The 14741-nt window shown below is 33.7% G+C and overlaps 2 protein-coding genes across 4 annotated transcripts in view; one reads left to right on the plus strand and one right to left on the minus strand.

The window, feature by feature from the left end:
- Nucleotides 1-386: 386 nt before the first annotated feature.
- LOC145735257 (protein TEX261) lies at nt 387-1479 on the minus strand. Its single transcript, XM_081989094.1, has 5 exons — nt 1196-1479; nt 1061-1140; nt 788-1009; nt 628-730; nt 387-571 (listed from the first exon to the last, which is right to left on the minus strand). Exons 1-5 carry the CDS (start codon nt 1263-1265, stop codon nt 456-458), a joined length of 591 nt encoding a protein of 196 aa, XP_081845220.1. The 5' UTR covers nt 1266-1479; the 3' UTR covers nt 387-455.
- A 3880-nt stretch (nt 1480-5359) lies between these two features.
- LOC145735418 (uncharacterized) overlaps nt 5360-14741 on the plus strand; it is a 67713-nt gene continuing 58331 nt past the window's right edge. For 2 of the 3 annotated variants that reach the window (XM_081989317.1, XM_081989318.1), the window contains exon 1: nt 5360-5514. The gene's annotated coding sequence lies outside the window, so the exon portion shown is untranslated. The remainder of the gene's footprint in view (nt 5515-14741) is intronic. The other variant, XM_081989320.1, reaches the window with a different exon arrangement.

Below are 14741 nucleotides of genomic sequence, written 5' to 3' on the forward strand. Positions count from 1 at the left end.
TTAAAAGAAAAAACAATTATTTATTGGCTTAAATCTTACAAGTTACCGTACAATTTCAAGCTTTGTACTATTCTTTGTTGAGATTTGAAAACCAAAATCACATAAATTAGAATAATATGATTTTCAGGTCTTGCGCGTACTACTTCACCTACAGAGGTCACTGCTGTTGCGAAACTTAGGAAGAAGGGGGATCGGTAGTAGTGGCGCCGCCAGCCAAGCCGAAAAGTAATCAATAATAACGCCCAAGCGTCCCGTTAGAGGCCGCAATGGCGTTGGCATTTCACTGTAGGCATTTTTAAACTATTTTTATTCTATTTTGTAAATGTAATTCAGTGAAGAGCTCTACTTTAACGACCTCACCAATGAGGAGTCATTTGACAAAAAAAATAGGTTAACAGTTTTATTAGACCAATAAATTAGCGTATGTACAAAAATAAAGACCAACAAAAATAACCCTAAAATCCTTTTTTTGTTCTAACTGGCAGTAGTGATTCTTTGGCATAACTAAATAAAGTCAACAGTCCATATTTTCGGTTCCTTTTTGATAAATAACTGGAAACTGCATCTACATCTGCAACAGCAATTTATTCCTAGACTACATGCAAAGAAGGTTTAATTTGACATTACCTGACCGTTCTGCTGTTGTAGGTAAAACATTGTCATTGGCAGACAAAGAAACAAATAATGAAAACGGCACTAACCACAAGTATAAAGTGAAGTAGGAAATCACCTAAAACATTTTAATGATTAACGTTTTAATCCCTTGAGCCTCACTAGTGTAGTGTACCTCTGAAAATGGATGGTAAGTAGATGAAAAGTAACTAAAAGCAAGATAGTGATTCACAATCACTAATATCACTCCAAATATAAATTGAATAGAGGAAAAAGCTACAAATGGAAAGTTTGATAATATCACAAAATGACAGAGTTGTCCCAGGACACCACACAATATCATTGTGAGAGGGAAACTCTCAAATAGCCACAGGAACACATACAAGCTAGTTACCACCTAGAAAACACCAACACTACATTCTGTTCTTAAACAATGAGTGTAACATACAGCATTCATCCACCAAATAATTTTTCTAGCTATTGTGGAGTATTCCTCAACTAGCTCAGCCAGGTAGTACAAACCAGCAGCTGAAAACCAACTTCTTATTGAAAACAAACCCCACTAATTCTAATGTACATTTACCTATTGCTATTGTAATAAATATTACTTGCGTAAGTATTGCTAAGTAACATATCAGTGTTAAAAACCACATTTTTTATTTCTTTCACCCTTCCAGGGAACACCAGTTTACCTATTTCATACAGTGTTGTGGTTATGAATAAATTTTAAAAAATCTACATAACAAATGATTTTGTTACAACTATTGGCCAATCGTATTTTAGTGTTAATTCACTTGTAATTTTGTAGTTTTTTGGAAAATTTTGCAATTTAAATTAACAAAAATAAAATTTCAGTATTGTCTGTCAAAGAGGTAACAGCTGATTAGAGAGAGACAATAGTCTTTACACAAAGCTGTCACGTTGTTTGCTCACGTGATATTAGTACAACCGTAGCATACTAGGTCACCTGATGATACACTGCAGCACGTCCATCTATCTGTAAGAAGTGCTACTAGATCGAAAATACGTCAGGTTACACCAGGGAGCTTTATCGTAATGTTAGCACAAGGCCAAATATGTCCAGGATTTTTTTTTTTACTATTTCAATAACTTTGTAAAATATGAAATAAATTTAAATTGAATTTTTAATCTTTTGGCATTAGGGGAGTAAGTGAAATCACTGAAAAAAAAGGGGCCTTAAAATACCTATACTGCATTGGAAAGATTTACAATATAGGTGCATCCACCATGTATCAAGAATTGTGTATTGGCCAAATTTACTGAATTTTTTTCTCATTATCGGCCAAAGCTGTAACTCGGTTCCGCAGTAGGTGATAAACCAATTTACAATGCAATTTAACTGCTTAGAAAGTTTCATATCAGTAGAAAATGCGGAACATTTTTAATTTTTTTCAGGTTGTTATCATTTAACATTATTTTTACGGTTTAATTACTCTTAAAAAAGTAAAAACAAAATAATTAATTTGTAAAGTAACTTGTCTATGTACCTGTAAAGAGATAAAAAAAAACGGTTGTACAAGTTTAAAGTGGTTAATAAAAGACGCAGAAAAAACGACATTCCGCTCTTCGCAAGGGGCGGCAAGTAAAACCTGAATAATTGAAATAACAGCGAGGTTTTCCGGCCCCTTCTGGCTAAACAAGACAATTTTTCAACTCGAAACGCATTTTGTTTCATTTAGCATACAGTGACGCCGGAGTAAGAATAATTTTTATAATTTATCTTTCTTGTCCGGTCGATGGTTGTGCAGCTGTGGACAGCTTGAAACGGACATGGACCAAAACGAGTATAAAATCGTCATTTTAAAGCGATACACAACGTGCAGCTGAAAGAGATTACATGATTATACTTTACGTTTTGTGTTTTTCACCCTTTTTATTAATGAATGTTTTAGGCGAAAGATGGATTGTTTCGGTTTGTCAATGCTTTACCCTTTACGACCCTTCATATATTTCATATTTTGGGTGTTATACACACCTTTATTAACCCTTAGGGAAGTGTTGTATACAAATTTTACAAAAGTATTGTTGCGCCTCTAAAACCGCTTAAACACCCTTTCTTGTGCGCGAGGATGTTTGAAGCTTTTAACAGCTTTTATTTAGTAATACATAACCAAATTTATTAAACCTTTTCTGTAATAGATTCAAGCTAACCGAGTTTTCGTGATATAAATAACTTTGAGAAAAGGGGGGATTAGTTAATAAATTTAATTTGAGAAGCGGCTTCATTTGGTAGGCCGATTTCAACCGGGGCTTCCCCCGTGGTAATTTTTGGGCCCCCGCACCGTTTAAAATTGAAATTGCCAGATTTGCGGATAAATTATTGGTGGGCGCAACTTTTTCGGTTTTGAATTTATATTCGACCGATTCGCGGTGTTTTTAATCGGCCGAAAGTGGGGGGAGGAATACCTGCGAGGGTCGTAAATTGGATCACGACTTTTAATAGGGTGGAGAATCTAAAACGAATTAGCCCACTGGCATGGCCGAGATAATAATGTTGGGAATTTGTCCCTTGAAAAGCTTTTCAGGTTTCATTTGTGGAAAGTTTTTTCATAAAATCGTCGATTTGGACTTTTTACTTTCAAGTTTGAGGTAAAACTCGATTAGCAAAAAATATATAATCTTACCTTGTGTACTAAAAAGTTTTACATTTGTATAGGTGGTGTAAAACTTTCTATTTCTGTTTAACCAAAAAAACTGTGGTAACATGAACGTCAAAGTTGTCCTCCAGCCGACATTTTGACCAGTGGTGTTAATGTCTTCTGGAGGACAAACAAACTTGTGTCAAATCAGCTCAGAAACCCCAAAATCCTACATTATTTTAAAATTCCCTACTAATGATATCAAATTCCCTTTCCTTCTATATATAGAAAATTATACACGATAAGTGTCATGTTGCGAGGTAATACCTATTCAGGTTAGAATCCATTGAATCCTTTACAAATTCACCATATCCGTGGCCGAATATTTGAAGTTTCGTTAATGTTTTACGTGCCTACGGTACAATGTTATCGCCGTTTTTTGTCACGTAATTCAATAACGTGGAATTTGGTCCTTCCGCGGCGTACGATCCATTATTGAACGTGCCCCGGCCGATTATCTTTTAAATAATAACGCTTATTCATTGTTAATTATGTGGGACAATGAAAATTTAATTTCCAGCTGTTAAAAAAAAATAAAGCAAAACAATGTTTCGATGAATGGCATTTGGTAAGCCGCAGCTGACCTGACCACTCCGAAACTTAGAGCCAGAAATTTAAAGCCGAACAATACACTCCCTTGAGCAATACAATTTTCTATACTTGCGAGAGAGAGAAAAGCTTTCGAAAACTTTTCCAGCTATGAAATATAACCCTCTAATCCTAGATTCGGGGTAAACTTTCCGAACAATACCAATTAATTGATTATTACGAGATTATTTCTTTTCGAAAGCGCGCTAAGTTGCAGATAGCGCGAGCTTTCTATTTTATGAAAACCAATTTTCTTGCTTTTGTGTGACAAATTAATTCCGGCGAAATTTAATTAATACTAACTGCACACAATGCCTTGGGCGAAACAAAACTTGAACGCGCTCGGGAGGATAATGTCCGCTTTGTGCTAGATCTTGTTTTCTGGAATTAACTCGTATTACATGTGTTTTGTCTAGTTATTTTCTCTTTATCAGGATTTTGTCAATTTATATTTTTAGTTAATTTGTTTCGCATTAAAATTACATGACCAAAAGGGTGACATTCTTTAGATAATTAATAATGGAGCTTATTAAACAGTATCCACCAAGTTAAGTATAATTTGTTATTAAACTCGTAGCCTTGATCGGTGTGTATAATGTTTTAAGTTTTACTGTGTATTTAATAAACTTACTTCAAATGCTCTTTTGGTAGTAAATCTTATGATTTACTCTTGTGATGTGACAAAAATTTGTAGTGTCGTAATACTGATATAGAGACTGTCCCAATAATAGCATAAACATCCACCGATCTCTAATACACCCCCAAGACCTAGAATACAATAGGGCCAAGTATGCATCACACTTACGTCGCGTATAAATACGCCGTCCCTAATTTGCCGCAGGGTCGAAATCTGCGTTATAACAGGGCCGATGCCGTCCTTTGTCATTGCGATAACGTCGCGACGCTCTCCAAGCCAACGCCACCAATCATGTGCGTCCGCCCGAATTAGCCTATCTTTCGCATAAACAAGTCGACCTGTATCAGAATATACCGGACTGTTTTCTGATAATTGATACGTCAGACCTTTTCAGGTTGTCCACATTTACACACATAAAATGTTAATTTACAAAATTTGCAGTTGTATATAACACAGCGATGAGGGCTACAAATTTTCCAATTGTTAACTTTACGTAACCCCCTACTTTGACTACAGGAAAACCAACAGAACAGAAACGATTAAGTGCATATTTTAATAAGTTACCACATCATTTTAACTTATAATTACAACATACGACGTCAAAAATATTGCAGCACCACACAATTATAAACCATTTTTACTCGGGCGGCCAAATAGAGTTGATGCAAATACGACGTGTAGTTATTGAAAAAAAAAATGAACAACAATGATTATTATACGAGGAAACAAACATGCGAAACGAACGACGTATTCCAAAGAGTTACAATCACTTTACATATTCGTGTTGATTTCAATCACGAGCTTCGTCACAGATCGGCCACCTTCGGTTTGATTCGGGCGGGAAAACTTGAACGAAAAGCGCGGAAAATCTCGTAGTTTCATGAAAATCTCGTTGCGGACGGTCTCAGTGGGGAGATTATTGACTGTATCGCCCTGTAGAACCGGTGATTTTACGATAGTTTGTGTTAAATGTGTAACTTCTTTGGGGATGATTTAAGAACAATTTATTTTCAAATGGTAAGTACAAATTGAAAAAAAAGTTTTGGATTAAACTTAACTTACGTTTTTAAATTAATACTTGTTAAAACTTTCTAAACCGATGCGAGCAATAAATAATATTGATTCCCCTACATACTGTGGGACTTTACAACAACGCGGATTAACCGCTATTGCAAATTAGTTGATTGAACTGATAATAAATTTTATATAAACCAGCAGTACAGATTGAAATGTATATTAATTAACTTGAAGTAGTTTTTAGTTTAGAATGTGTTGTATTGTGATTACAAATTAATTAAGTTCAAATCATAATAATTGTGGAAATCTGACACATTATTTATTAATTAAATTAATCACAAAAAAACATTGTGCTTTTAAATTATAACAAATTGGTGTTGACACACCCATTTTTTTAAAATGGATGTCGTACACCAAGGAGTTATGATACAACAGTGACTCGCTGATTAAAACTATTCTAAAAATGGATAAATTGACTTTTTACGTTATTTTTGTACCTAAAAGCTTTGTAAAAAGCCCACATAAATTTTCAGAGAGTCGCCTTAATAAAAGGCAGCAAAAATGGAATATGCCTGCTCTACCTATATTAGATTTTATATAAGCCGGATTACTTCATGGACCTTTAGGGTTATAGGGTTGAATTTGGACTTATTTATCGCACTTTTTACCCGCTTCTAAGTGAAGTAAATTTAAGTTACCGTTAAGGCAATCTCAAGTCTTTTACGTGGGGTAAAAAACTCATTTTGTGATAGCTTTAAAAGGTATATGAAATTATCGCATATACCTGTTAAATTCATAAATTTGTAAACAAACAATCATATTTAAAGCTTAGTTTAGTAAAGTTAGAACTGATGATACTTGCAAAGTAATAGTTCTAAATTAGCAAATGTCCAAACAGTTTCAGTGGCTCACTCTGTATATTCGTTGTCTTAAAAGAGACTTATTTGGCATTTTGGCTGCCTTTGGTGTGGGTTAATCTACTGTTATAAAAGTGATCTAAAAAGTATATTTGTTTTCTGGTTTACGTAAAGAAATTAATAGTTACCTAACCAACGAGTGCATTAATGAAATCAATCTAAATGGTTTCGAAACGTTAATAAAATCAAGTTAAATACAAATTTTTTCATGTGATTTAAAAAGTGTTGTTTTTGTTAAGCCAGACGTATTGTAAAGTTTGGTAAGTTAAACCACTCAAAATAACCGTCTTGAGCTTCTCTTTTCAGTGGTGTAAAGCAAAAATTCTATATTAAAAATTGCGTACAGGGTGGCCAAATTATCTGAATCTTTATTTTATGCACCCCCTGTATAGTAGCGGCACTAACGGACTGTGAAACTTCTAGGAATGAGTTTAGCAGTTCTTTACGAATATTTGTGCTCTCTTTAAAATTTTTCGTAACTTTCAGCGTTTTCGAGTTATTTGTTAATTGGTTTGATACCAAAAAATTTACAAAACAATTAAATATGTTCGGTTAAAATTTGAGCACTCTGTAACTCCGTTATTTTTGGGAGTTCAGGGAAGTTGAGCCTCTTAAATTAACCGTCTTGAGCTCATTTTTCCAGAGGTGTAGAACAAAAAGTTCTATCTGAAAAATTGCGTACAGGGTTACCAAAAACAGTCAATCGTCATCATTTTCATGCACACCCTGTATAATGGAAGCAAAAACGGTCTTGCAAACTTACGGTGTTGAGTTAAGGAGTTGGTTAGGAACATTTTTGGCCTCTTGAAATTTTTTCGTAACTTTCACCGTTTTTGAGTTATTTAGGAAAAACTGGTTTGGTTCACCAAATATTTAGATCAGTTGAAATTGTGGTCTGAAATTTGAACACGGTTTAAACGACAGTCAAGGACAAAATCGCCTATAAAACTCAGTTGGATTAAGAAAATGCCTGTTTTAAGCACATTTTTGAAATCCTAGTTAAATGATAACATGAAAAAATACTACAAAATTTGGTACAGTCAGGGAGAAAAGCGGTGTCAAAGTTTGAACTTGACACAAACATAGTATTTGTAATTTACCCAGCACTAGATAAAACATTGTATTCCACTCGTGTATTATGTTTCCTCACTAGAAAATCTATACTTACTAAGTTTCCTAGATCCCAAGAATGAAGGTCGAATTTGAATTACCTTGTATATTATTTTATAATAAACATATACAGGGTGTGGTAATCATTTTTAACGTCGGTACATTTAACGTCAGAGCATTTTTAAAAACTAGTTTTTGCCTAGTAATGCACTGTGTCAGTCCAAGAAAGTGGTTTTTGCCTATCAATCAATACCTTTTTTTACAAGAGCATTCGGCAACATGGCATCAGTGTGTTTTTAAGGTTAGCAAAGGACAGAAACATATTGATTGACAATTGACATTGACAGTGCTTCAGTGGTTTAGCGATTTGACAACTCACAAAAGTGAGGTTAAGCTGGAAAAAAAGCAGAATATAAACAACTTTCGGAGAAATTAAATCAGTCTCGTTATTACTTTACTTGAACTATGCAGGCTTTTTGCGTTCGTTATCGTTCATTAAAAAAGTTTGTTAATACACGGTAAAGCATTATAGGTTACTTTACAATTATTTAAATAATACCTATTGAATTGTAATGATACAGCATTATGGATTTTTCTTTTGCATAAAAACTAAACAGACACCCGACCCGGAGAAAAATAATTACCGAATAAAACCCACGAAAATGAATAATTAAAAATGCAAATTTCCCATCCTCGAGGGTCTCGTCGTTAAAAACCTCCCTGGCACGCAAAATTCACCGTAAACAATTTCATAAAAATTTATTTTCGTTCTTTTTAATCCCTCCTTTTTCGTCTGAAGCTGTGGCTAATCCTCTGTCCTGCTTTAAACCACGAAAATCCCAGACAAATCAAAATTGGTTGTGACGCTCTCGTTAATAACTCCCCAGTTTCCTGTCTGATAACAAAACAGCTTTGATTTGTTAGTCAAGGTATTTTCATTAAATTATTTGGTAGTTTCAGGTTCGGTTTGGAATTTTGAGTAGATCTGGTTTTACGCTTTTAACTAAAATACCTAAAATACTGACTTTCAGCCAATTTGTATGATTACGTGTGATAATTTGCCCTCCGGTTCGTTTTTGTTGCATGGGGACCGGTGCATGATAGTTTTTTTATTACGTTCCTGCAATATTCAGCGATATAAATCAATAATCCTTATTAAACGGGACGTAAAATTAATCTAGACATTAAAATTCATAGCCGCTCGAGCGCAATATTTTTTAATAAATCTGACTGAAATTCATAAATCACCGTTCTATACGAAATACTAACCGCAATATATGCTGGCTTAAATATTTTTTATTGAATTTACGATTATTTTTGTACCAATTTTGTATTAGTTTGCATTTATTTGCCTTCAGTCCGGTATGCTGGGTTATTTGCTTTTTATATTGCCCTCGGATATGAATAAATCCCACCTACAAATCCGTACTGAAAAGTTTCCAGTCGAATAAATCAATTACAGTTTAGCTTCTTGCGAAAAAATTGTTTTTATTCACGTTTCCAACTAGTCATACAAACACCGGACCTGGAAATTGAATTGCAACATTTTCGCCCTGGATTAATCGAATTTCCAAATTATTAAAATTCAGTCTAGTTAAAATTCAGATTGAATGTTTCCTGAAAGATAAGGGGGGCCAAATTAAAATTTGTAAATGAGGGAATGACCCCATTTTAGGTCATCTTTGTTTCATTTTTAATCTTGCAGAGAAATGGTCTTAATATAATTTAAACCAGAAATAACAAACAAAATTAATCTGTTAATACACGTGGGAACTTTTCAACAAACTGAAAACAACTTTTTACCAAAATCACCGTGCTGCATCAAATTTGGTTTTAAAAATTAATGTAAATAAAATATTTTGCAAATAAACTGGCACTATTAAGCTTGCACTACATGAAATCGGCTTAATCAATAATTACCAATCACACCGCAACAAATTATGAATAATTTCAGTGGAGCGTTTATTTTATAGATTTTAAATAATTAAAGTAAAAGGGTCAAAAGGAATTTTAAAAATCAGCCTCACTGAATATGCTATTTGAAATATCAGAATTTGTGTATTTCTAGTTTTCCAAATTAATTCATTAAAATTACCAGTTTAGTTAGTTATTATTACAAACCTTCATTAAATTTATTAATTTAAACGACTTTTCGTTTGGTTAGTGAAACAAGTTTCACATTTTATTATATTAGATATCATCATTAGTACAGTTTGTTAAATAACCAAATTACATTAAATTTCAACAATCTTGAAATAACATACATTTACATGACGAAATGACTAATGGATGGCAACATGTAAAAACGCTCGCAATAAAGTTAATAATGGTATTGAATAATTTGGTTTATAATGTCATTAATTAACAATAATAATAGCAATTGAAATAAAATTCATTATAATTATTTTAAGTTAAGCTTTAAATTTAAAGTGTATTATTATAGAGTAGCAAAACGTTGACAGTGGTCATAAATTATAAAAGATATTAATGAACTATTTCAGTTTACATTTATAACAAATCTAGTGCTCAATTAAGCAAATATACGGGATAAAATACACAAAACCGGTTTAATAAATAAACGTCAATCATAGCCTAGCAAATTATGAATAATGTTACTGGAACATTTATTTAATTGAATCGATGACAAACGTTGTTAAAAGTAACGGGGACACTTTAAACTGTTCAGCAACTGAAAGATGAATGGAGGCTTGATTAAACTGTAGTAGTAACCATTTGCCGTAATATCCACTCTCATGAGTCACAAAAACATGTTTGAACAGGCATAATTCAACAAAATATATTAGCTTGTAATTAGATTTTAAATGGGCTAGAGGAGATTAATTAAGCTCGCAAACAATGGCGTTAAATTTATATAGATGTCTTAAGGAAATTTAGGGCTCCTACCCCTTTATTCAGATTCGTTGTTTAGCACCGAGAGTGGCCCTAATAACTGTATGTACAACTTGAGATGTTCTATTTAGTTGTTCAGTAATTAATCATCAACCTAAAGTAATTATTGATACATCCACGTGTAGTGACCATATCGATTATATCCAGCCCCTTTAAAACCGACTAAAGCGTGACCTAGATATTTAAGGGCAGATTACAATACAACCGGACGTAAATAGTTAACATATTACAAGAAAATCAAACATTCCTCGTTGTTATGCTTCCCTGCAACGTAACTTTTCAACTTAGAGTTAATAATTCAAATCTGCGTCCCACTGCAGGGTTAATATGTACATCTGACCCGCAAACGCGTTACATTTTAATTAGTGTAAAACTGGAATAGTCTTGGATGCCATAAAATGTACATTCGCAGACACACATACAGTTGATGCACCTCTATTACTCAAAATAGAGTTTCCTTGACGACTTTCAGGTCACTGACATTCAGTTTTTACTTATTAAGTTAAGTAAGACATTTATCATTAACAATTTATTAGTGGCCCAATTATACACACCCTTAGGTAGTTGTTATTATTCCAATAATAGACAATGGGTAATTATCAGTTAACGTATTACAACAAGACATGCTATATGTGACTCTTTAATTAGTTTTAGGTTATTATTTTGAATTATTATTAATTTCCAAGTATTTTATACAATATTCAAGTAGTTTATTCATTGAGCATAGCTGTTTGTAAAATGTATGGTTTTGCAACCAGTTAGGTAATGGAATTTTGGAGGAGTGATCTTGACGTCTTAAACTTACCTTCCGGTTTGTGAAGAAAAATGAAAAATGTCAGTTTTTCAGATTCTAAAACTCTACATTAAATAAAAAACAGACATTTGAATGCGGGAAGAAGTACTTTTTCACACTAGGGCAGTAAAGGTACTTTTCCGCATTGCAAGATTAATTTACAATAAATGAATAAGTGTAGAGCGAAAATACCCATTTTCACCAACCTGTTTATGAGATGTTTAAGCAAAGTAACGTAAAAAAAGTAACACTGCACTGGTGTGGAAAAGTTACTTTCCCGCACTCATATTATTTTTCAAAAAAAAAAAAACATTTAAATCAAAAAACCATAACTATATAATTGATTTCTCAACTAAGAATACACTTTTCATCTTTGCAAACAGAGGCTTTCATTTTAGTAATTTTACTTAACATTTTTGGTCAATTTAATGAAAAATAATACTCGTAGGAAAAATTTTGTACCTAACACATGCGAAAAGCGTCTTTCCCGCCCTTCAACTGCAGTCTCGTGCGGGAAAGTACCACTTTCCGCACTAGTTAGGTAAATAACTATAATTTGTGTGGCTGGAAAAACGTGGGCCACTTTGACAAACTAAACTTGTGATGACGTTTAATGACAGGATTATAGCCATCTGACAGCTGTCAAAACTCATTAAACACTGTCTGTAAACAGTGTGAGTTTGTAACGTTAAATGACAGTTTAAGGCGTTAAATTTGGCAGTGTTATGACACTTCACAAAATGGTTTATAGTCAAATGACACTTGTTATAACTTTTAAAACTCATTTAGCAGCGAGATGAAATAATCAAATGCAAAACTCCCATTAAGATGGAGCTTTAAACACAACTTCTACTGTAGTTCCTCAAATTAGCAACTATTTCTAAATTTAGTGTTCAGTGATCACTGGTGGGTTTTGACAGCTGTCACGTGACGTAAGAAACGTATAAAAGTGTAACTTATCGTCAAATTTGGCTCCATTGAGCTGTAAAGACTATACCTACAGTGTGGTTCTTCCAAAACACACATCTGCTTGGTATTTGATAATTTCCAAATAGTCCAAATTCCATTTCCTGGAACTGTTGCTTTTGATGTGTACTGTTATAAAAAAGATTTTCGGTATTACATACCAATAACGCTGTAATTTTGTTACAAACGTAAATTTACACTTAAAAAATTACAACAGAAATTTACATTACATACTAGGTATTTAACCAAAAAGTAATTTTAACTATCTACACAAAAACTGTTTAAAATAAAACTAAAAGTAATTAATACTCATGTAACTAGGAAATAAATAATAGATAAGTGTAATTGATTACCACTTATCTATTATTCACTTGATAGAAACGTAATATCAGCATTAAGCGGTAAAAGCATGTCCATAGGGAGAATCCAATTAAGATACAAGAACCAAATTGAAATTTAGTTACATGTCAATCCCAAATCAAAGTTTCAGAGAGCCCTCCGAAACGGAACTTCTGCCTGAGTTAAGCCGATCATTAAGGCAAATGGATATGTGTATGTTGATTGACGTTGAAACATTGCTGGAAACTTCGATTCATCCTCAAAAAAATCAGCGAGGGAGGAACGAGATGGGGAAAACAGTTGGTAATAAAGATTGAACGGACTAGGTGGAGGATTTAGGGGTGGTTCATTAGAGAACCTTGAAAAGTGCAAAGAAAAAAATCGCTGCTTCCGTAAACAGACTGGAAGTTGTCTCGAAGTAAATCCGATAGAAACGCAGTTGCTTTCGCCCGGAAATTCCCTACAAATAAACGAAAAAAAGTTTCCTGAAAGCCTTTCCTTATAAGCTCCTGTCAGGTGAATAGCGTGTGCTTTTTATTGTCTCCGATCTCTTTGGAAAAAAGGCTTTAATGTGATTGTCTCGGCACCCTCTCCACTCTCTGACAATGTCATTACTAAAATTGCTAATACATAAAATTGGACAAAGTGAATGTGTGTGTGCTTTTTAGGTCTCCATGTAATCAACTCACCGTTTTGTATCGTATATTAACTTTTACAAAAAAATGTCGTAATGTCGAAATATAATCCATTAGGAAGGAATAAAAAATCAACAAATCTAACATATCCATACCGAGTCTATATGAATTTGGCGGTGGTGAAGCGCAAATTCGAATTAACCCCAATTTTTTCGGAAAACCAAAAGAATCAGATTGAAACTGGATGTAAAATCGTCTCCGGTCCTTTATCGGGTTATTTCCAGGCAGCTGGCAGGTTTTGAAATCAAACTGCTAAACGCGAAGCTACACAAATGTAATTAAAATCCGGTAACCGCGGTAACGTTGGAGTGTATGTTCTTCATGTCGTATTTTACTTTCGGCTTTAATTACGTTGTCACGTTATGTTTCGTGCCCGTTTCTTCTCTACGTTTCGGTACGGTCTACGTTTGGACCGGATTTTAAATACTTCCTGCACGAAATTTTAGTCAAGTCGGAAATTTGTTCGAAGAGGCAGTTCATTAAAATGGGAAGTGGCAAAACCACATACAAAGTCCAAGAAAAATAGTATTTTTAAAAAGCTTCCCAGTATGACATAGTATATTGACTTATTATAGTTAGTTTTAGTGAAATAACCATCAGTAAGGGCATATTTGTCTTTACTGTGCTTAAAACTGTCATTTCCTCACTCCAAGTGGATATTACCTCCGGTTTTCCAAGCGACTGTCGTTTAAAACTGTGTTTCTGTCAGTTTCAAGTTTAACACCGTTTTTCTCCCTGACTGTTCTCGATTTTGTAATGTTTTTCTAGATTATTGGATAGAAAATTTAATGAGGATTCGAAAAATGTGCTTAAAAACGTGATTAACCCACTCTAAATGGGTTTTACATGTGATTTTGCTCTTTACTGTCTTTTGACACTCTGGCTGTTCAAACTTTGTGTTTTTCTCCCTGACTGTACTCGATTTTGTAGTGTTTCTCTAGGTTGTGGAATAGGAAATTTAGTAAGGATTCAGAAAATGTGCTTAAAAACGTAATTAACCCACTCTAAAGGGGTTTTACAGGTGATTTTGCTCTTTACTGTTTTTTGACATTCTGGCTGTTCAAACTTTGTGTTTTTCCCCCTGACTGTACTCGATTTTGTTGTGTTTTTCTTTGTTGTGGAATAGGAAATTTAGTGAGGATTTAGAAAATGTGCTTAAAAACGTGATTAACCCACTCTAAATGGGTTTTACATGTGATTTTGCTCTTTACTGTCTTTTGACACTCTGGCTGTTCAAACTTTGTGTTTTTCTCCCTGACTGTACTCGATTTTGTAGTGTTTTCTAGGTTGTGGAATAGGAAATTTAGTGAGGATTCAGAAAATGTGCTTAAAAACGTAATTAACCCACTCTAAATGGGTTTTACATGTGATTTTGCTCTTTAATGTCTTTTGACACTCTGGCTGTTCAAACTTTGTGTTTTTCTCCCTGACTGTACTCGATTTTGTTGTGTTTCTCTAGGTTGTGGAATAGGAATTTTAGTGAGGATTCAGAAAATG

This window comes from Ips typographus, linkage group LG11 (genome assembly GCF_016097725.1).
Source record: "Ips typographus isolate SLU linkage group LG11, UJ_Ityp_2.0, whole genome shotgun sequence".
NCBI lineage: Eukaryota > Metazoa > Arthropoda > Insecta > Coleoptera > Curculionidae > Ips > Ips typographus.